Source organism: Saccoglossus kowalevskii, chromosome 6 (genome assembly GCF_978046115.1).
Source record: "Saccoglossus kowalevskii chromosome 6, keSacKowa6.1, whole genome shotgun sequence".
Taxonomy (NCBI): Eukaryota; Metazoa; Hemichordata; class Enteropneusta; family Harrimaniidae; genus Saccoglossus; species Saccoglossus kowalevskii.
In genome coordinates, this window is record NC_140646.1 from 27,772,613 (window position 1) to 27,797,296 (window position 24,684).

Below are 24,684 nucleotides of genomic sequence, written 5' to 3' on the forward strand. Positions count from 1 at the left end.
AAATAAGTTTATAATTCACCCCTTACCACACTTACACATGTGAAACAAATGGCATTGGATAAGATTAGTGTGATGGACTAATTCATTTTCTATAATAACCTTCAGATACAGTAATTACTATATAATACATATAAGTAACATCTGTATAATATTTGAGGTAGAATGCTACTTAATAGTAAAAATAATGTCATTAGGGGTCCAAGCCTATAGAGACTTGGAGCCCTTTTGTTATTGTTCAGCTTCTTCCAAATGAAATGCTGACAAAGTTAATAGGGGCTAATATGAACTGTTGCACTTGACTTTTGAAATTTCGGCTTGGTTGCCATTTTGAATTTAATAAAACCCAGAGAATATAAAGCAAGTGTCGCGCACTTATGTGGATCTCAGAAATCTGAAACTGCTCAACCAATATCACAAATATTAATAATAATAACAACAAGACATGAATGTCACAGTCCCCGTCATTTAATTATAAAATACTCATGTTAAAATAATACATGGAACATCTGCAAACAGTTGAATTAATATGTACTCTATGTGGGTACAACTCATCATAAATGATTTCCCTCAATCTAGTATTGTACTGATAACTTCCATTGACCCATGTCCAACATCTCAGAGTACATAAGTACAACCAAACTATGTCTCATATATGAATACATGCTCAAGACACTGCTTTCATAAACTTGACTTCTTTGTTAGTTTAGGTTTTTGTATATTACAAGGACCTGGGATTGTTTCAGTATTACCACTATAATTCTGAGTTTCCACTGAGATTTGTAATGGTATGGCCCATTTATCCACTAGCCCTGACAACTGAAGCTATATTTAGACCACATGTGTCAATGTGCCTAGCCAAGATTTATAAACAGTAACTGCAAAGTGCTTTCACTGATCTTCAACTTTGTGACCTGGTATTTCAGTGATGGCTCTTTATAATGGAATGCAATTTTTACAGTTCAAAGATATAATATACAACAACATTTCTGACCACCTTTTTCAAGATTTCAGCATTAATTTTTCATAAAACCAAACAAAAGCCAAACTATGGTCCATTTCTGTCACTGATTCAGATCAAGGTCATAACGTCACTGAAAACCCTAACATTACAATCTAACCTAATTATTTATTATGAGCATGCTCAGTTGTTCTCTCAGTGTTGTTGGGAGAGGTAATTTTGGATGAAAATCATGAAAAAGACCCACTCAGGATTTTCAGATCTGGAAAAAAAATAACGTGCATATTCAACAGAAACTTGTTCATCAACCTGCCAAGTTTTATAGATACAGTACATTTATCTGTTGCAGAGTTTCTGAGGAAATGTTTGAAATGTAAAGGAAACGTAACGAACAGAAACCGGAAATAAAAAACTATACTCCCCTTTTCAGGCTGCGCCTAAAACAGGGACTAAATATTCTAGTAGATCATGCAACTATAACATGTCACATGATTATTCACACCATAGATAATACACTGAAAAAACACAAACCACATTGATCTGACTTTCTGTGTAGCATATTAATCATTTCACAATTAGTCACATGGTTTGGCCTTCATCTTGGATTTAAGAAAACTTGGAAAAACTCTTTTTCACACACTTCTGAGATTCATAGTGATCTGATAGAATTGCAGTTGTACATTTAGCAGCATTACAGCCGTTCTGAGAATTATTCGGACAGTCAGTTAGGAAAATGACTTGCAACTTTGCAAAACACTTTCGTCTTTGCCCAATCTAGACTTGTCAGCACCACTTGAGTGACGGGCGCGTGGTTTGGGATTACTATTTCATAGGGGTTGTCAGCTTGCTGAATTGGAAGTATTATCTAGCGTGCGTTCACAGCAACCATTCTTTATTTTTGATGATTATATTGTAATTATTTTTAGTAATTTTGAAAATCACAAGTTGGATGTTGCTTAAATCCGTTGAAAAATGTCAACCCCTTGCTCATTTTAGTCAGTTGTACCTGTTACAAAAATTGACTAGACATAATAACGGTCGTTATACCCCGTCATTTTCAAACTGCAGTTGAAAAAGTGATTTGATCAAGGAAGGCACTTTTGATTTGACAAAATCCATCAAATCATTAAAATCGAGTTTTCCGTCTGTGTATTCCTGACGTACTCACAGCACCAGTAATGTAAAAACAACTTTTAGTTTGGCGCGAAACTTTACTTTGAGCCTTCCCGCCAACGACGAGTTCATTAATACCTGGGGTTACTCAACACTCAGGAGTTGTTTTGTAAATTACGCTATGTCAGGTGGACTCAGATGGTTATAAAAATTTAAAATAACACTTTGAATGCATATACAACATATAACCTGTTAATATATGGTAACCAGCGCGCGACGTTTTGAAAACAGCGTTTTACCCGCATCTTGCAAGATAATGAAATGATCCCAAGTATAGGCGTGGCAATACAACGGCGCCATCAAGTCTAGATTGGAAAAGACCCAAGTGTTTTGCAAAGTTCCAACATATATTGCTAACTGACTGTCCGAATAATTCTCAGAACGGCTGTAACATATGAACATGTAGTGACTTTTAATAATTAATTAACCGAAAAATTAAATAAATCGCTCTAAAACTAATTCACGAACCAAACTAATCTGAAATTAAGCTTGTAGCATGTACGAGTATGTACTAATTTACTGATTGATCCCATTATAAGACTTGGACCCCTGTGATTCTGTTTACAGCTATAATTTTCTTTATTTTTATATACGTGACATTTCATGTTAAAAAGATGAAAAAAAAACATAATAAAAATATGAGGTCATTGTACTTGATTCATACAAAATTGGCATACAAAATGGAGTGAAAGTGAGAAAAAATGTTTCGTCTGTGTTAGGGCATTTTACCATTGTTTCCAAGTGCATGTATATATCTCAATATCTCAAAATTTTTGTTTTGACATATTGTAAAAAGATTTTCACAAAGTGGTTGTATTCATCTTGAAGTATTATAAATTGTTTTTTTAATGAGGAAATGGAAATTCGTCTCTACAGTGAATTAAAAAAAATCCACATAATATTGACTATTAAATACTAAGATGAATAATTATAAACAGATTTAACACAAATCCTGTCTGTTATATATGCGCTAAAATATGTGTAAATCCCACCTTAAGCATGATAATAAATTACTTGGGGAGCAGAAATAAATAACATAAATTTAGTATCAATAAATTATGACTTCAATTATACAAACATGAAAAAATATTAAAATTAACTTCTTGTGATGTATAACTAGTCCAATGACTGCCAATTAATCTCAACTTTTAGAATTTAACTCATTAAATTTTTATCAGCTGGATACATGTATTATTCTGTTACCAAAAAAAAATATTTGTCACAGAAAATGGTTTGTATTTAAGTGTCTATTTGCTCAGTGTCAGACTTGGTTTACAACGTCATTATTAGCTACATCAAACATGCAACGTTAAAATATGCATGTCATTATAGACAGCAGTATAAATACAGAATTCTGATTATGTACAGTTTTTATCAAGTCTAACATTAATACATTTTAATTGCAAATGATTCATTACAGATTCTGAGTAGTCAGCACCAGCGTCACTGTGCACAAGATATGCTCAGTATAATACAGCATCTCGACCAGCAGTCATGATCGATAGAGGTAAATACATTATGCAAATGAGAACCATGCAATTCTCCCAATGTACACCATGATGAAACCATGACAACGCCTTCAGTTACCTACCTTTATCTCCTGAATAAGTACCTCTGTTTTTTTTGTATTTCTAAGCAATTTCTTGTATTTGTTGACTGTTCTTTTCCACTGTATCGAATGCAGCCATTGGTCACGTAAATAAATGTTGCTTGCCTGCAATGAATGAAAGAGCAAACCACATTGAGACGTCAAGAAATTGAATGGCGCATTGAATATGTGATTCAGATCACTTCAATGACCTAAAAAATAAGCTTTCAAGGTCAAATCGGAAATTAAATTGCCTTATATACACAATTACAGAAAAAGAAAAGTAAAAAACATTTTACACTTCATTTAATATAAAATAAAACCACCACTAAATTTAGGAACAAATGTTGTTCCTATATTCTTCCCGTTTCTTTGAATTTCAAATCAAAGGATACGATTGTTTTGATCACTGAAAATTTATCCTTGAAAGGTGCTTATTCTTTTCTGATCTCTGCGGGTTCAGATTATAAACAAGATGTTATTTACTGTGAATGTTCAGTCTTTAACTTTTAAAATTGTTTATAAAAAAATTTGTTGCGCACTACAATCTAAATATTTATAAAGTCAGATTAAGAAATATTTTATCTTTAGCCTTTTAATTATTCATTATACAGCAAAGTATTGAGACAGGAATCATTTCCAATTGAAAATAGCGGTAGTATTTTATTACCTTAAAATGACCAAAATATTCATTAAAATTAGACAAGTTATTTGATGGAGAATCTGCCACAGCACCTACATATAAAATATCAAATCAAATTAGCTAGCAATTTTCAAGGAGTCAAAAACGGTGTTTTCTACCAAAAATGACAAAAATATTTACTACAATTCACTTTCCTCATTGCCATATGGCTTAGTAAGGTGTAAAATTGACATTAACAGGCAAACAAGCAGACAATATGGATAGCTCTGTTCGACTTTGTAAAAAGCACAGCAGATTTAATAATACCAGTTAGTTGGGTATGCATTTTGTATATGTGATGATTTGAACTGAAGGCCACAATATATGCTTACACTTCCAGATGGTCAAAAACCTCATACAAAATACAAATTCTATAAACTGAGCTTCTGGCTAAAGCTGTAACGACGAATACTACATTTTTTACTTTTTGCCAATTACACACATTTTTCAGCCACTTCCCAATTAAAGGTAAGAACTAAGAGAAATCAGGAATTTTTCAACATAATAAAGTATAATAAAGCAGTTTTATAATGATCTGTATCTCCATAATATATAATATCAAAGAAAGCTTAGAACTCCCGTGTGCTGAGAGTATTGAAGACACAGTAAAAATTAATTCAAAATTACTTGTACTTGAGATATTGATGGAATAGCTGAAAACTAATTATGTAAATCAGGTAACTGATATGAACAGATTTAAGTGTAAAACTAATAAGGTCTGCACAATGTACCTAGTTTCATTGAAATGTGATTAGAACCCAAAAAATATTAATTATTATGCTAATTAGAGAGTTAATATGAACAGATTTTAACCCAAAATTAATCAGGCTGTCTATTGTCCTAGAGCATTTATGTACCAAGTTTTATTCAAATGTGATGATCAATACTTGAGATATCAGTATTAATTAATTATGTTAATTAAGTGATTAAGAAGCATACATATTTACCAAAACCTAATATGGTGTATAGTCCTAGGTTCATTGAAATGTGATGGGTACTCTTGAAAAGTTTCATTGAAATTCAATGAGTGGTTTGTAGACATCAGTGCAACAGCTATAGAACAGCAAAAAATTAACTAATTATGCAAATTAGGTAATTAATAGGCACAATTATTTATTCCAAAATTAATCAGGTCTCTCCATAGTCCTAGAAAATGTCGCAAGTCTCGTTGAAATGTGATGATTAGTACTTGAGATATCAGGTGAAAAGCTGAAAATTAACTAATTATGCTAATAAGGTGATTAATATGCACAAATATTTACCCAAAAACTAATTAGGTCTCTGCACAGTCCTCAAGTAACTATGTACCAAGTTTCATTGAAATGTGATCATTACTACTCGAAATATTGTAAAATGACTAATTTTCCCTGGGTTTAAATTTCACTGATTTACCATTTCAGGCATATTCAGTGGGTTTTAAATTCACGGTTTCATCATTTAGATAATGTGTTCTATGCTAAATTTTACATATTCACTGTGTTTTAATTTAGCGCATTTTTCCAGTCAGCGAAATAAGCTAAATTAAAACCCAGTGAATAATTACCCCCTTTACAGTATCAAAAGCTGAAAATTAATTAATTATGCAAATTAGGTAATTAATATGTACTGATATTACCCTAAACACTACCAGGTCTGTGCAGTGTCATATGACATCTATGTACCAAGTTTTATTGAAATGTTATGATTAGTATTTGAGATATCAGTGGAAAAGCCGAAAAATTGATTAATCATTATGTAAATTAGGTAATTAATAATATTAACAGATTTTTACCCAAAACTAATCAAATCTGCGCATTAGTTCAGAGCATCCATGTGCCAAGTTTCATTGAAATCCAATGAGTGGTTCTTTAGATATCAGTGGAACAGTCATGGAACAGCTTGAAATCAGTTAATTATCATTCAAATTAGGTAATTAATATTCATAGATTTTTACCCAAAACTAATCAAATCTGCGCATTAGTTGAGAGCATCCATGTGCCAAGTTTCATTGAAATCCAATGAGTGGTTCTTCAAATATCAGTGGAACAGTCATGGAACAGCTTGAAATCAGTTAATTATCATTCAAATTAGATAATTAATATTCATAGATTTTTACCCAAAATTAATCAAATCTGCGCACTAGTTCAGAGCATCCATGTGCCAAGTTTCATCAAAATCCAATGAGTGGTTCTTCAGATATCAGTGGAACAGTCTTGGAAGAGCTAAAAATCAGCTAATTATCATGCAAATTAGGTAATTAATATTCATAGATTTTTACCAAAACCTAATCAGCTCTGCGCATTATCCCAGAGCATCTATGTACCAAGTTTCACAAAAATTTGATTAGTGGTTCTTGAGATAACGGTGGAACAAAAAAAGTGACAGACATACAGACATACAGACAGGGTAACTGCAAAGACTCCCTTTTGTGCTTCGCACACGGGAGTCAAAAATCCTGGCAATCTGATTGGTCAATGGAAGCACATTGAACTTATTACATCATTGGTGAGTTTCACGCCAGTTGTAGTTTCAAATGTCAGCTAAAGCCATGTTTGTTATTAAGCCAAATTCTCCCAATCTCAAATCCTGTGTCCAGAAATTTGTGTTGAGTGGTGAAATGACCATGGTTTGAATTGATTACGTCATCCATACATCCTTGATAGTGTAAATATAGTGATGGCTCCAAAAATAACTATATTTCTTAATTTCGATAAGGTAAATTAACGATGTTTATGCAAATGAGCTAGAATGCTCTACGATATATTGAATAACCACTGCATTGGTTTTCAGCCTTTAGATTCTACAAAATGGATACATAGGATGAACAGAATATAAAATTCATCACTCTACAATACTATAATAATGACTAATTTTCACTGGGTTTAAATTTCGCTGATTTACCATTTCAGGCATAATCAGTGGGTTTTAAATTCACAGTTTTATCATTTAGAGAACGTGTTCACTGGGTTTTAATTTAGCACATTTTCCAGTCAGCATAATAAAGCAAAATTAAAACCCAGTGGATAATTAACCCCTTTACAGTATCAGATTAAGTAAACTCAGGTAGTAAATATCATTTGTTTCTTGCCAAAGACTCCTAAAATATCCCCCATATGTCCTAGTAACAGTGTCACATTATTAAAGTGATAAACGAAGCAATATGTTTTTCTGATATTTATTTTTACACCTTTTTGTATGACATATTTTTAAATGATGACAACAATTTCCTTATCATCAATTTCTTAAGTCCATTGTTGATGAAAGTGACATAAATAAACAACAATATATAACCTACATTTGTTCTTGAGAGGAACTACTACAAATGAAAAAAGAACATAAATCACAATTTTGAAGATTTAATACTTGAATGTGTTGAATACAAAACAAAGAATTTCTGTAAATAGATTCAGAACCATTAATTAAGAGCACACTCGACCAAAATAGAATTTGTACACATTGTAGAAAATGAAATATACTTTTTCGTATATATACAAAATATCGAACCTGCCAAAATATATATACATTAGTTTTGACTAAAATCACAAAATCATAATTTTCAGGGAATGGATCAAATTATTTTGTATGTATTTTTGCAGCCAAACTGCATTGATAACACAGTGTGATCTTCCAAATATCTGTCCAAGAAATTCAAATTACACAATATAGACATGATGACTGATATTTTGTTTTGTACTGGTGACTATTTATCATGATGTATGGTACAAATGCTGGAGTAAGTGCTAATACCTGTATTACATATTAATAGCATGTAAGCTAGCTTTGTAAACCTGTACCAGGATTTCTACAATTATATTGAAACAAGCCATGCCAGACCATGTCATGTCATGACATAAGATGACATAGTCCCTGTTGTTCAACACATTGGCCACAAAATCAGCTATTTTGAATTTAATCTGAAAAACAAAATGCTGTGAATCAAGATCTCAGTATGTTTAATGTATGTGCCAAGTTTGAACAAAATCTGTCCATACATGGCTGAGATCCAGTTCAGAAATGGCAAAAATGCTTGGTTTTGATGCATTTTTTAACAATAGCGTTGATAACACCTTTTATGAACAGTAACTGGACAGGTTTCAAAGACACTATACCTGAGCAATGAGCTCATCAGTAATTATTTATAAAATTACGTAATCTTGTTCTTCTTCGTAAATATTAATGTACTGCATAGAATCAATATAACATGAATTGTATAAAAGTTCCCAAACAGTGCAATAATGCACCTAAGCCAAAATAGGTAGATAAAATACTATTCAAATTTTGGTGGGAAAATCAAATCTAATCAAGCTACTTCACTACACTAAATAACAGATCTTGGAATGAACTTTCAAGCTAAATAGATATATGCCAAATTGTTCTTATCAGTATCCAGCACACTAGCATTGGTTTCATCACTACAATTGCAGACATAATTCTAGAAATATTCAATATTACATTCTTCAAGTACAAAAATCTTCTCCATTGTAAATGAGCTACATTTTCACCAATATCTCCAAAAATATATATCCCAGTCATACCAAATTTGAGATTATACTAATATTGATTGATTACAAGTTTGAGAGGGATTAAACACAATGTTGTTGAGTTATCATGCCACATAGTGTTGACGATGACACCATTGACAAAAACAAACAATTAATAATAACTAACATCGTAACTCCTATACAAAAGTACATCACCACTTACCATTACCAGCAAGTTAATAATTGTTATCATAAGGTAACAACCATGATAACCATGACAACAGCAATAGATGACTGACCCTCCCTTAGAACAAGGTAAATTCTCACACAATTTTTGTACGTGTAATTCATTGAACAACATGTTACATAGTGACACAGTTTTAACTTTTACACCCTGGGTGATCATGCGTGTTTACACACACTCATTGCAGTTTCAAAATTAACCATATCGTAAACACCAGTAAAACAAGGAATATCTTGGTTACCTAGCAACAAGAAAATCCAACATGATAAATTGTATATAAATTGAACTTAAACTCAAGTACACACTTCCAAACTAATTTACAAAATATTTCCTCCAAATATATGGACTGCCGTAAAATGCAAAGGGGTGGTAAAACCAATAACATTATCAAAAATGTATGCATGTAGATCAGCTATGTCAAGTGGATACATTACATGCAAACACTACCAACAGATGCCTGGCATCAGGAAAGCCTCTCGATAAATACATTCACACTAGATCCATTTGTTGGTTTCTATAGCAACTATTTCCGCTCCAATAATAAATGAATTACTTTTCACACCTTTTACACTCACCATAGAAACACGGTACACAAGTCATGAAGAGTGACTGCAAGAATGAAACCAAAAATAACCGGGCGACACATTTCCAGAATTCAAGCCGAATGCCAGTTTTATGGACAAAAGAAAAAATCCTATTACACACAGTTTGTGAATCATAAGAATCAGTGAGCCGTAAAAAATAAAGAATTGCCCTTCTGAAATTGTATGAACTAGTATTGTATTAATTACAAAGCAATGTTGGGGGCAATGTTGGATGTAATTTAAGTCTAATAGTTGGATACAATTCTTACAACTCCAAATTCGAAAGAAAGAAACAAATAAATAAATAAATAAATATTGTGATGCTTACTGCACTTTAGAAAACAGGAATCCAAGCCTATATTCAGACTACCGGTACCGGTACTACAAATTTCTATTTATTAAAAGAATTCAACTGACTCAGAAATATATTTACATGGTTCACACTACATTCTGGGCATGTATACTTGCATTTTTTAAACTTTGACTTATCGTACCATTCTTGAATTTCAAACAAATTAAGACAGATTATAGTGTTAAGTATGATTTGCAACTAACCACCTGACGAGTGCAAACCATCAACAGAGCTATTGCTTTTGATTACTGCACAATATTTTATTTTAGCTGGATTTACTTTTCACTGCAAAGACTTTTTGAATGATTTGTGTGGAATTTATTTTCACTGCTTTGCAACGAATGTAAAATATTTGAGAAATAAAAATATAAGAAAATATTTGCTGGATTTTATTTTTTAATGGAATTATCCCCTCAGCAAAAAAAAGTATTTCACAGCATTATTATTATTTTATAAACATTAGAAATCAAGCTCAATTGTTTCAAAGGTACAGGATTGCAGTGAATTCTGTTTCATTTGTAAACACAACTGCAGTAACTCCGTAAACACAACTGCAGTAACTCCGTAAACACAACTGCAGTAACTCCGTAAACACAACTGCAGTAACTCCGTAAACACAACTGCAGTAACTCCGTAAACACAACTGCAGTAACTCCGTAAACACAACTGCAGTAACTCCGTAAACACAACTGCAGTAACTCCGTAAACACAACTGCAGTAACTCCATAAACACAACTGCAGTATCTCCGTAAACACAACTGCAGTAACTCCGTAAACACAACTGCAGTATCTCCGTAAACACAACTGCAGTAACTCCGTAAACACAACTGCAGTAACTCCGTAAACACAACTGCAGTAACTCCGTAAACACAACTGCAGTAACTCCGTAAATACAACTGCAGTAACTCCGTAAACACAACTGCAGTAACTCTGTAAACACAACTGCAGTAACTCTTGGGTGAATTCAGTTAATTGTTTCATTCATAAACAAGACTGCAGTAACTCTTGGGTGAATTCTGTTAATTGTTTCATTCGTAAACAAGACTGCAGTAACTCTTGGGTGAATTCTGTTAATTGTTTCATTTGTAAACATGACTGCAGTAACTCTTGGGTGAATTCTGTTAACTGTTTCATTTGTAAACACGACTGCAGTAACTCTTGGGTGAATTCAGTTAATTGTTTCATTCGTAAACACGACTGCAGTAACTCTTGGGTGAATTATGTAAATTGTCTTTTTCGTAAACACGACTGCAGTAACTCTTGGGTGAATTCTGTTAATTGTTTCATTTGTAAACATGACTGCAGTAACTCTTGGGTGAATTCTGTTAACTGTTTCATTCGTAAACACGACTGCAGTAACTCTTGGGTGAATTTTGTTAATTGTTTCATTCGTAAACGCGACTGCAGTAACTCTTGGGTGAATTCTGCTCTCATCTTAAGTAGGTTTCAATTTGACAAACAGATTTAATGCAGATAGCGACCATGAATTTTATCCCCACAAAGCTTATGGTTTCAATTTGACAAACAGATTTAATACCATGAATTTTATCCCCACAAAGGCTCATTTTTGCAAAATCTTGAAAAGCTAAATTTCCTCACTCAATTTGAGAAATATTCCTTGTAATATTTAATGCATTCTGTGCCCACATACACCTGAATGAATGTGTTTTTTTTTTGTTTTTTTTTGTGAAATCACAATACTACTCATAGCAAAATTTGCTGAGAGAGAAACTGATATTATTGAACAATTTCACATTGTAATTATTTGTCTAATTTAATTTTTTTTATTTTCACATCTTCAAAATTGCAACAAATTGGTTCTTGTAGTGTTTCCATGGACGCCCCCCCTCCCCCCAGAATGGTGGCCGTTTTCATAAATCTGGCTCTCTTTAACGACGTTCAATTTGAAACATGAAAACCATAATTAATGATCATAAAGACATATAGCAATGTATTGTGGTCAAAATATCGCATAAAGACTTGAGAAATACTTTTAATACTTTCATGGTTATCTCTAATCATAGTAAATAAAGCGTTATCATGAACAGACTCACCTGAAGCAGGACTGATCCTGTGGGTAGCAAGATACGGATACAAAATTTTTGTCCAGCATCCCATCTGGACACAATATACACATCTTCTATGCTGTTGTATGGTATAGGACATTCCATGAAGCCTAATGGCTGAAATGAAAAGTGAATAGAACTGGTTAGATATATTCCTTTTATTAAATATCTTTAACACTATATATCTTCTGTCAGGTCTTTTAATACACAGCCCTGAGAGTTAAAAATTAAAAAGTAAGTACAATTATGTAGAATTATTTAGCAGTTGTCTTAAACAAGCAGCCTGTCGGCTGAGATAGCTCCGCTATTAGCAATGCACATTCCAATTAAAGAACAGAAGATATCATTAGAAAATGAACAATATGTATAGTATTAAAGCAATCAGACTTGTGGTTTTTAACAAGAATTCAAAAATATCACTTTTCACCAAAAATGACAAAAATATTCATCAAAATTAGATAATTGAAGATATCATCACGAAATGAACAAATCTGAGAGAGGTCTACATGTAGTATCTATATATGTAATATCAAAGCAATTGAACTATTGGTTTTTAACAAGAAGTCGAAAATATCACTTTTTACCAAAAATTACAAAAATATTCATCAAAATTAGATAATTAAAAATATCATCACAAAATGAACAAATCTGAGAGAGGTCCACATGTAGTACCTATATATGTAATATCAAAGCAATCAAAGCAATTGGACTCATCATGAAATGAACAAAATCTGAGAGAGGTCTACCCAAGGTACATATACACCAAGTATCAAAGCATTCAAGCTTGTAGTTTTCACGAAGAAGTCGAAAAAGTAAAACATTGACATGGATGACAGACGCTGATGGACAATCAGCCATATAATAAGCTCCGCTCGACAAAGTCAACCGCAGAGCTAAACATGTTTACAGAAAAAAGGGTGTGAAACCAAATAACATTTTCTATCTGTCAAACTTTTGAATGCCATCCTTTATCCTGTTCAACTTGTTGGTGCATCATTTTGAACATTTTCACTAATTATTTTATACAATTCCTTTGTTATTTTGTAGACATCATGTCTTATTGACTATAGGTTCTATTAACAGAAATTAAAAAAAAAATCATTTGATATGTGAATATGGTTTGACTTCCGTATGCAAAAGGTTAAAATTACACAAAATCATAGTGCGTCCTGGGGTCAATCATAGTTGAAAGCTTGTTGTAATGATAAGAACCACTGTGAACCATGACCAGTGTTACTTGCTGCCATGTAGATAGAACTCCATACCCCATGTGATGAAGGAAATCTAACCAATCAATGAACAGAAAAACAACACAGGAATATGCTTATATGCAGTTTTGACGTCACTGTCACTTTAATAGTTTGATATTCAGTAGTAATTTTATATGACTATAACTTTAGCTTTATAGTATTTCCAATAAGCTTACTGTCATCAATAAGCTTAAGCTTACTTTCCCCATGAGTAATTTATAGTATACACAGGACAACAGTAACTTTTATAGCTGTGAGCTCTGTATTTACAACATGGCAACTTGATTTAGATTAGAGTGTTTGGATGGAGGGGGGGGGTGGTGTTTCACACATTAGTCTGCACTTTATTCAAAATATAGTTGGTTTAAAGTTTCCTCATCTTTATAAATGAACCCTAAAAATATTAAAGCTGAATTATTACTTCCAACAATATCAAACAGTGAATTTCTTTGTTGATACGTAATGGTTATTTAAAATACACCCAAAATACCATGGAAACTAAAAATATACATTAATTAGTAATCCGATATACATAGATTCAGCATATCCTATTCACAACTTCTCAACCTCACAAATAAATAAATTATTGCTGAACCTACAGGCAAAAGTAAGACTATGAGACTCAGTCATTATTATGAGTTCAGAATTATGAGTTCATATCAGAATAAAAAAAAATAAAAAAATTGGGGTCATTAGATGATTTTTTGAGATACGAGACACCAAAATATCATAGAAAAAAGTCAAAATTGTCATTTTTACACTGGGTGAATGGTGTAACCAAGTGATAATAATCAGTTTTGATGAAAAAGTGATTTCCGAGTACATTTTTTTTGTTTTTTTTAAAGTAATATACAAAACAGTTGGATAACACATTTAGATTATTTTGAAATGTAAAAGTACATTGTACAATGCATATTCATGCTTCAGTTTTTGTTGCTAACCATGTTGATTTTATCAAGCTGTGTAAAGCATGCTAATTGGTGGCACGTGCCAGCTAGTATATGTTAAACACTAACAAATAATCCTAAACCAACAATACCCTGACAGGTACCATTTTGTGACGCTTTGATATACATAAAAGATGACAAATATTGTAAAACTGTTCAATGCAAGCATAACATATTTGTCATCATTTCCTGATTCTAATACACGTACAAAGGAAAGTTTAAAAACAAAATTATTCAACAAATTAATTGCCAGATATTGGATATAAAAATGCCTATACCCACAAGTACATGTGTAATACTGAATCACATGTTGTTATTTAATGATTTAGAATTAACTTTTTATTTACCGAGGTACCGTATGTTTTATTTTCCCCCTCATTTAATGACTGGTAGGTTGACTTATTTTCAACTGATTTAGGACTGATCAATTTTATTAAAAAATCTTCAACTCTACCTCTGAAACCCATTGAGTCAAACAGCTGAGTACCGGTAGTCATTCACTGACAGAATGGATGAATGACAAGCACTGGATACTGCACAATGAATGCAAGAAATACGCTAAGAATTGAAAGATATCAGATCTTCAGACTACTGATCTATAAAAGTGTTTTTATATCAACTACCCATTCTGAACAGTAAGACATACGAGGATTAAATTCTGCTGTGATTTTGCATATTTTCTATTTTGTTTTTTTCTGTTTATTCTAGTGCAATAATATGATTAGGATCCTCAAATCACCCAGACTCGAGTGATTAGCAACAACACATGTCAAATTGTATTTTTAGTAAAAGAACCTTCATAGAATATCAACCTAATTAACAATTTACTAAATTAATTAACCAACACTAATATTAATAACCTCCAGCCATTCAAACAGACCTCACAGTTAATAGTATTACATATTAATAATAATTTGAGATCAGTTAAAAGCATAAAACCTATTAGCTTGGACAATATACAAGGCACAATGAGGGCTTTATTTTTGAGACTTAAGAAACCGTAAGGTTAAGTGGTGATTTAGGGATGGTAAGGATGAGTTCACTACAACTCTGTATCCTAGTAACAGTTACATTTATGGGTCTGTTTTATTTAATGCAGTACCAGTAAGGTGAAAGATATTTTTTGTTATTTGATTGCAATTTATTACTGCATTGTAGAGAAAATAAACTGGAATTTATTACTCAGATTGGAATTCTCGTCTTTTCTAGGTCAAGGCTTTAAGTGAAATTACTTTCAGTATTAAATTAATTATAGACACTTGAAAATGAGTGGGCGATACACAACTGCTTTGGCTAGTATTTGGAATTAGCACCGGATGATCGAATGCACGTCATATGTGCACAGTTGTGAAAAAAATATTAATAACATGTTAATTTATTATTAGAAGCAAATGTTAAATGGGATAAAAATATACCAATCTAGCATGTGATATCTTCTATGTGGGAGAGTTTGTATAAACCCTGGTAAAAACTTTAAAACGAGAACTGTCCATCACATACCCTAATTCAATGCTATTCTTTTTTTACTTTTTCAAGCACTACTTTTGGAGGAAACAAAGTAATATTCAAAATCCAAGAATAATAATACTTCAAGTTCTAATAACATACAGTATTAAACTGAAGATAAAATCCCTAAATAAGGCCAAAAGAGAAAAACTATATGTGGATGTCCTTGAGCTTTGCTCTAGTGAGTTCCAAATTTATCTCATAAAACGCACTGACACGATGCATTATTTACTAAGAGGAATTGAAATGACTTCATGAATGTTTTGTTTGAGTAATCTGATACAAGGAAATGAAACTGATAAAATCAGAACCATACAATTCCAAAAAAGAACACATCATCTAATTTGCATAAATGCGAAAAATTAATTGAATCACTTTTCCCCCCATTAAATTCAGGATGGTTCAGTGTAAATATGTGCAATGTTGCTCTGAAAAATAATAAACTGTGTTTAGAATATTTTTCTGATAATTTCACCTAAACATATGTTAAGTATTCTAATGAATAATAAAAAGTTATGTCAGAACTATATATAAATTTATAGCAATTTACATGGCACATGTGTGAGTAATTACAATGCTACAAATCATTTTGATGTTGGTTTTAATTCAACAAAATTATGAAGATACTAAATGTATACTGTATTTGCTCTGTTAGAAGCGCATGTAAACCAAAAATAGCATTTATTGTATGCATATAGCAAATATTTACATTCTTTGCCGATTACATCATTACACTTTCAGAATATACTAAGTTATGAACACAAATATTAGTAATTAAATCAGACGTTTGGTTAAAATAATCCTTGATGCCAAAAACCTCAAAGATACTTTCTACATCCCAAATTCCACCCACTGCATACTCAGTATAAGGTTCAGAGAGGTTAATAATGTTAACAAGAAAATAACATAAAAGGAAAATGGTACAAAACTTGCCAACTGCCAGTTAGTTTAATACACACATACTCAGTGTAAGGTTCTGAGAGGTTAATAGTGTTACCAGCAAATGGCAAAAATGTTAATCATTCTGATAGAGCAGCTGTCAATCAAAAATGAAATGTGCCAACTGGTTTATGATCTTAAAAGTATGATAATTGGTTAATACACACATCAATGATGCCGTTCAGTCTTGGGTACACAGTGAAACAAGGAAAATATTAAACACATAATCAAACAAAGAAAGCAATATTCTTTTTTTTTAGTGTCCACATGTAAATGTTTTTGGTTTTCATAATAGGCCAATCAAACCGGTAAATGAACTTCAACTGTTACATGTGTTTTTAAAAGTTTTTTTTTAACGAAAAAGTATTTTTTCAAGAAATATTTATTTCTGAAATAATTTCATCCAAATATATAGTTTGATCTCCCACATCTTTGCTATTCTGAAATACTTGAAAAGAACGACTCGTGTTTGGAGCCTGTTTAATATTTCAATAGCACTGATAAGTAGCTAAATATCACCAGGGTTTCCAAATGATAAATCGGTTGTTATCAGAAAATGATACATAAATAAAATGCCAACCTATTAACAGTTTACTTGTTGGTGACGTAGTACGAGTCAATGCCCAGTATGTTGTTTAATGTCAGAACGCATTTAGTACGTAGCAGCTTAGAGATGTTTTGAAGATAGTTTTATATTTTGTAAACAATAGAATACACAAGGTTTACTATCAGTGGATGCAAAGACAGAACATGGATACATATGGATGCTATAGGAATTCATTTGTATTCTGAAAAGATTAGAGATTAAAAAACAGTATTTGGTTCTCTCAATTTCACACACGTTTTGCAGCTCTTGATATCAAGTATCAGTCGTCAATCACCCTGCCTTGAAATTGTCACATACATACCTCATAAACCATCAGTCAAAATTTAAGAGTAATACTAAATTCAGTTAATCACCATATCTGGAGGCAATATGCAAATTATATTCAACTGACAATGACATGAATAAAAAGTGACCAATCACAAGACGAGTCTCATAGATATTCCCATTAAAGTGGTAAAGCACATGCTTTTCCATTGGTTAACTGCTGCTCATCAAATTTGTTCCAGCTTGCACCCTTTAATAAGTTCACATGGCCTCTGCCCCCCACCCCAACACACACACACACACACACACACACACACACACACACACACACACACACACACACACACATACACATAGACAATCCATACAAAGCTGTAAGTAGTTAATTTCAAGAACGAAACAAATTACGTCATTTCTGCCAAACTACATGATTAATAGCAGCATTTACACTATAGAAAAATCGAGATTAAACAAAATGCTGTTGTTCTAAAAAATAATAATTCAAGAATTGGACAAATTCATTTTTTTTTTCCTCATGGATTAGTTCAACGCTTTGCAAAAATTATTGATATTGTAAGCAGAACTGATCTTTCACCATATTTGAACTTTGTGAAGGAGACATGTACTGTGATTAGACACCAGTTAGAATGAATTGCATACATGTACCTTGTCAGGATTATGATTTTATCCCATTGCTATGCCAGTCTCTCCCCCCCTCCCCTCCCATAGAGTATAGGTTACTGTTTCTTGTTTATGACCATAAGTTCTCTATACAAGGAAATTAAATGATCTATTCATGTAAATTGGGATATACAAAATATGCTACATCTTAAATAATTCAAGAATAAAAATATAAAAAATGAACGAGTAACTGCATTCAAACAAATATATGTAGAATATATGTTAACATAATAAAAAACATCACGTAATACGGAGCCTGGATGAAGAAACACTATATCTATAGGTTAATTCTGGTTGAGTGTATGTTATGTAAACATGGATTTAATGTATATTTTTTCTTTATTGCATTATGTTCCAGCAAAAAACAAGTGAGTGTTATTCGATTTATAACTTACAGATCTAGTTTCCTTTTAATAATTTAACAGCATGAAAACTTAGTCTTAAAAGCCTTAGGGCAGTAAGTTGGCAAATTATTTGTCTTGTAGCTTGTGTCTTGACAAAACTATTGCCTTTCCAGCCTTGCTGCTGCTGACTACTACCCGGTAGTTATGCCCATTCCACATCTACATTGCAGCAGGGAACAGACGGTGCTTTCGCTTAGCAGATGTAAATAAACAATTTAATAAATCGTTTCTCCATCCTTGGATACTAGTATACTTTTTCCTCAAAACCAGAACACGCATGGCATTTGAGTCTTGTGTGAATAACACAAGCTGCAAAAGCAAACGGTCATACACATGTAGGTAAATGCTTACAGTATTTGTAAACAATGACATGCAAAGGCCCTCCCCCTCCTTTCAAATATGATACCACGATGGAAAGTATAACGGTCAGCAAAAGCTTGTATTCTTTCAACCCTTGCTCCATTTTAAATGTATCCTCATAATAAATCATTTCTGGAACCTGTGTATCACATGTTTTGAAGTAGGAAAACAAGCATGGTGATTTACTTGCTGTTGGTTTTTCATACACAAAATTAACCAGTTTGTATTATCTATAGTAGGTGGTTAATTGGCACGAAATCAAAATTTGTACATAGGAGAGTTTCACAGGATTGTTATCAATTGACTAATTTAAAAGTATAATAACATGCTGGGATTTGTGCGATCCACGTTTTTTCCATGGGGTGAGATTCCAGCTCCATTACGAACAAACAATGAATGAATGGATGGATGGTCATCACACTTACATATTCTCCAAAGAACATCCATGACTTTAACATCTCTGCATTTTAACAAGTAACATTTCAAATTAGAACCTATGAATCGGACAATAACAGGGCAAAAAAGGTGACCTGGCTCAGTCAAATGGTGTGTTGAGTGTCTGTCCTAAGCTATCCATTGATTTTGAATGATACTAAATACTCTGCCTCTACTTTCTAAAAATGTCACTAAAGTTGCGCAGCTGTTCCTGATTTTTTTTTATAAATAATAACTAATAGGATGTGCATATAAAACCTTAAGCTTAAAAAAATAATTAATTTGCTAAAAATAAATTTTCATTTATGAACCTGGACTGTGGATATAATTATGATTCAATTTCGATATGAAGTATATTATTTTAGCTGTATGCGGTATAAACAGTGAATAAAATGAATGAAATGTATTCAATAGATAAATATTCTGTGTTCAGGAATACCAATATAGTATAATATATGAAATGTACCAAGCAAAACATGAACAAACACAGGAAAATATGGTACAATTTGTTTTACTACCACACCCACTTATTTTTATGCTGCACCATCTGGTGTTATGTACCTTAGTCAAAACTGAGTTTTGTGTAGAATACACAAGTTAAAAAAGCATTAACATAAAAACATAATTGTCCATTGACCCACACCTATCAATGTTTTGCTAAAATCTTCTTCTTAAATATCACTAGTCCGATTGTTTGATATTTGGGTGCAATAACTTTTGTCATCATTATTTTCATTTTTTTTAAAACACGATTTTATTTTCACTGAATCATTACTTAAGCAAAAATTAATTCCAAGCGCAAATAAAGTATTTTACAGTATGTCATCTGAAGATGGGTATAGTAGGGTTTTGCAATTTGGTCTTTTAAAAAATGTTCAACTGCAGAAAAAAATACCTCTGTTACCGTAAAATCTGTATTAGAAGCCGCATCCCTAATAGAAGTCGCACCCATTCTTTTTAAACAATTGGGAACCAACAAATCATCATTTCTCATATGTGTAGATGCTCTAATAGAAGCCGCACCCCCTCTATTGGATTGTACCATTTTAATAGAAGCCGCGGTTTCTAATACAGATTTTACAGTAGTACCCAGCTTTACCTTTAAATTAGTGACACCTTCAATTATTGCAAAAAACAGGCTGGCTATTAAATTAGCTAAAACAGTATGCTAACTACTAAGACACATTTTATACAGTACAGTGGTCAAAAGTAATCAGCACCAGTATTGGCACATTAAAAATATCAATATGCCATGTACATGAACTTGGATTGATATCCAACAGTGATTTCTATTTATAGCACTTCAAATCAACAGAAGGTGACGCTTAGTGACGTCATGACTAGTCAACCATTCCAGCACTCTATACATCAGAAGGAAGGATCCATTTCACTCAAAACTGCCAGATAATTCGAGATTAAGTTCATAGGGTCACGATCTATCTGCATCAGTGTGAAAAGCATTGGAAAGCACAATTCAATTATTCCTAAAGAACTAAAAATAACCATGTCATCAAGATGAGAACAAAAACTCATTTAAATATCATTAACAATAAATGTTACCGATAAATTAAATTGGAAAAAATTCCATTATATGCATCATTTTCACCTATTCACCTCATGTTACTACTGAATAAAATTTTCAATTAACATTCCCCTTTCATATTAACATGATCACAATTAATCCTAATGACTACACAAAACTTGTCACAAACCCACTTTTGAAAATGTTCACCTTAGTCATATTCAATATACATGCACGAATTGCGAGATTCTGTATCATGTGGTATTTTTTTAGTTTGAGTACGTCAAATTTGCTGTCTTCATCTGTACATCTGTAGCCGGTCTCTGAAATTGTCCTCCCAATATCTACCTATTACACCATTGTATGGCAAATAATTGTTTGATTTGACAGTTGTGTTCATTTAGCTTAATTGTATCATGAACCAGCCAGAGGTAATCACATAAAATATCAAACATACCAGAAACTGGCATGCAGAAACACGATTAATCAACGAATCCAGAACTCCTTGAAATACATGTTCAGACAATCAAAACAAAAGAGTTGCAGTACACTATACGAGTATTCCATTATATAGACGTTACAACTAATAAAGTGCCTAGAAGGTACCATTAAAAAAAAAAAATCAGATTTATCTGACTTTTACCATGCGGTTTTATTTTAAGCTGTACGTTGTACACAAATCCCAGATAAAATCAATTTGAAAGAAAGCTCAGAAAGAACTCGCATATTCTGTAATATCTGCCTACATGTATATAAAGGGTGTTGGAGTTATATACAGCAGAAATAGAGAATGTTTAAAAATAATTACAAATTTATTAAAGATCAAACTTTTAAACAAGAAACTTGTCAACTAACAGACGTTATAACAAGACACATGAAACCACAGTGTTGAAGTTTATAATACTAACATAAAACATAAATTTGAGTGTACGTCAGTGTTTTGTAGTATGTGATTTATCCCAGAGCAACTATGCTATCGAGTTTAATTTAAATCTGATCAATGGTTATTGAGATATCATAAGATGAATAATTTATTCAAATTTTAATCAAAATGATCATGTTTGTTGTAGCACACTTTAATATCTGATGAGCGAAAATTAAAATATATATGGAAAAACTATTTGTTAATATATGTAAATTAGATAATTATCTATTATGGTTCTTGAGATGATAGTGAAAAAGCTCAAAATTTACCAATTATTATGCAAACTAGGTAATTAATATGCACAGTTTAAACTAAACTAAACAACACACATTGGAAGATTTAAATCTCATGCGTGGTAATTGAGATACTGCCTATAACTTATACAAATCAGGAAATTAATATGCATGAATGTCATCCCTACAGTAATCAGGTTCTTGAATTATCTTGAGAGCACTTATGTTCTAATCTCGTCAAAATCTGATGATACAGCAAAATTATAATAACAATTAAAAATTATTAAAAAAAAATATTTATGCAAATTAAATAATTCATATGCATAGATTTCAACCAAAAACTGGTTAGACCTGAGGATTATTTTAGAAAATGTATGGGGTATGTACGGTATTAGGTAATACTTTTATAATTATTATTATACATCTGTCACCGTTACGCCATAAGTTACAGTGTGTCGTAATTTTTTGGTATTGCACTGGGTATTTTCATCCTACCATATTAGGAAACGCAAATTCCAAATATGGACCGATTACGTGTGAGCATCCTCTAACAATAATAACGAACATGGCTGTCCTCAGGGTTTTACCATTTTGGAATTCGGCATTCCCATGATGTATCCCTGGGATGAAAAGATGTATAATAATAAGGTTATTACAAAGATACTGCAAAATATGCACTCAGACAGTAGGCGGTCACAGTCGATACTCCTGCTGTACTGTCTTCATTCATACTTTGCAGTATTGCATAAATTGCGTAAAAGTTCCGAAATAGCACAGCAATATATTTACACAAACTTTTGGCAAGCAAAATTCAGGCTAGGTAAAAATGTCAAGCAAATAAGTAATATATGAAAAACCTTGCAAATTATTTATCACCAGAAATATTCAAGATTTAATAATTTTAAAGCTATTCTGATTACTAAAAATCTTGGCAGTCAATGTAAGTTCCTGTCTATAAACCCCAATGAGGAGTTCAATGATTTCAAATCTGAGGAATTTATCTGTCACAATTCATGAGCATTCGACTCTTAATTCACCATAATGTATTCACAAGTGTTGTGTTTTAAACATATTTTTCGGTACTTTCAGTAAATTTGCACTCAAAAAAAAAATATTTTCAATTTTATAGTTTTTTTAGTAAATACTGGTAAAGTGTTATAAAAATACTACAGTTCTCCACTTTGTCCCCATTGACAAATTCTATTTTATTTTATAATAGATTTTAGTGTAGATATATATTAATAGTGCTGAAAAACAAGTTCTTATCTGTCAAATCATTTGTTCAAAAACATCTCCATACATCAGACATAAACTGACATGGGATGTCATCATAAATAATCATCATATCCAGTTGGTAGAATGATATTTTGACAGTTAAAAAACAAACTCCAGGTTTGAAGTTTCTATCTAGTAATAATAATAACCACTCCCACCTCCAATCTAATTATTGCTCAATTTTCGAACTCTCAAATTCCATTTGAGAATATTTATATATGTGCACTCTGAGGACTGAGACTGAAATTTGTCTAGATACATGTATGTGCTTTTGAGTAATATTATTTTTCTCAATTTTCACAGTTGATGAATTTCTGCATTGAGATACATTGTAGTCGTCTCAATGCAGTCCCTAGAATTATAAGGTATTCCACAGAAAAGTGACAGCACAAATTACTTGCTCAAAATAAAATGCCATGCTAAATTAATTGTATCTCTGGCATTATTTATATACATCTGTGCTGAATCACTGGTTTCAATTTTCATACCTGCAATATTATGTGTATTACTGTGTTACCTATACTGTACAGTTGCCACCTACATGGATTGTTTGCTACTTACATAATGGTGCAAAGAGCTTCACTACTTGAGAGCTAGTTGACTTTTCAACTAGTTGCTAGAGCTAGTTGTCACCACAAACTCAACATGGCTTTCCAACTGACCTTGCAACAAACTCAATACGGCTTTCCATACCACATTGCAACAAACTCAACATGGCTTTCCATATGACATTGCAACAAACTCAACATGGCTTTCCACCTGACCTTACAACAAACTCAACATGGCTTTCCATGTGACATTGCAACAAACTCAACAAGGCTTTCCATGTGACATTGCAACAAACTCAACAAGGCTTTCCATGTGGCATTGCAACAAACTCAACAAGGCTTTCCACCTGACCTTGAAAAAAACTCAACATGGCTTTCCATGTGACATTGCAACAAACTCAACATGGCTTTCCACCTGACCTTGCAACTAACTCAACATGGTTTTCCATGTGACATTGCAACAAACTCAACATTGCTTTATATGTGACCTTACAACAAACTCAACATGGCTTTCCACCTGACCTTGCAACAATCTCAACAAGGCTTTCCATCTGACCTTATAACAAACTCAACATGGCTTTCCACCTGACCTTACAACAAACTCAACATGGCTTTCCACCTGACCTGGCAACAATCTCAACATGACTTTCCATGTGACATTGCAACAAACTCAACATGGCT

The 24,684-nt window shown here is 32.3% G+C and overlaps 1 protein-coding gene across 3 annotated transcripts in view; it reads right to left on the bottom strand.

Moving 5' to 3' along the window:
- Window positions 1-24,684, bottom strand: part of LOC102804517 (C-Maf-inducing protein-like) — a 72,707-nt gene that overhangs the window by 36,061 nt on the left and 11,962 nt on the right. For all 3 annotated transcript variants that reach the window (XM_085500297.1, XM_085500296.1, XM_085500295.1), the window contains exons 2-3: window positions 12,096-12,224; window positions 3,723-3,845 (exon numbers count right to left, since the gene is read on the bottom strand). In XM_085500297.1, the coding sequence (XP_085356423.1) occupies window positions 3,723-3,845; window positions 12,096-12,224 (252 nt within the window). The remainder of the gene's footprint in view (window positions 1-3,722; window positions 3,846-12,095; window positions 12,225-24,684) is intronic.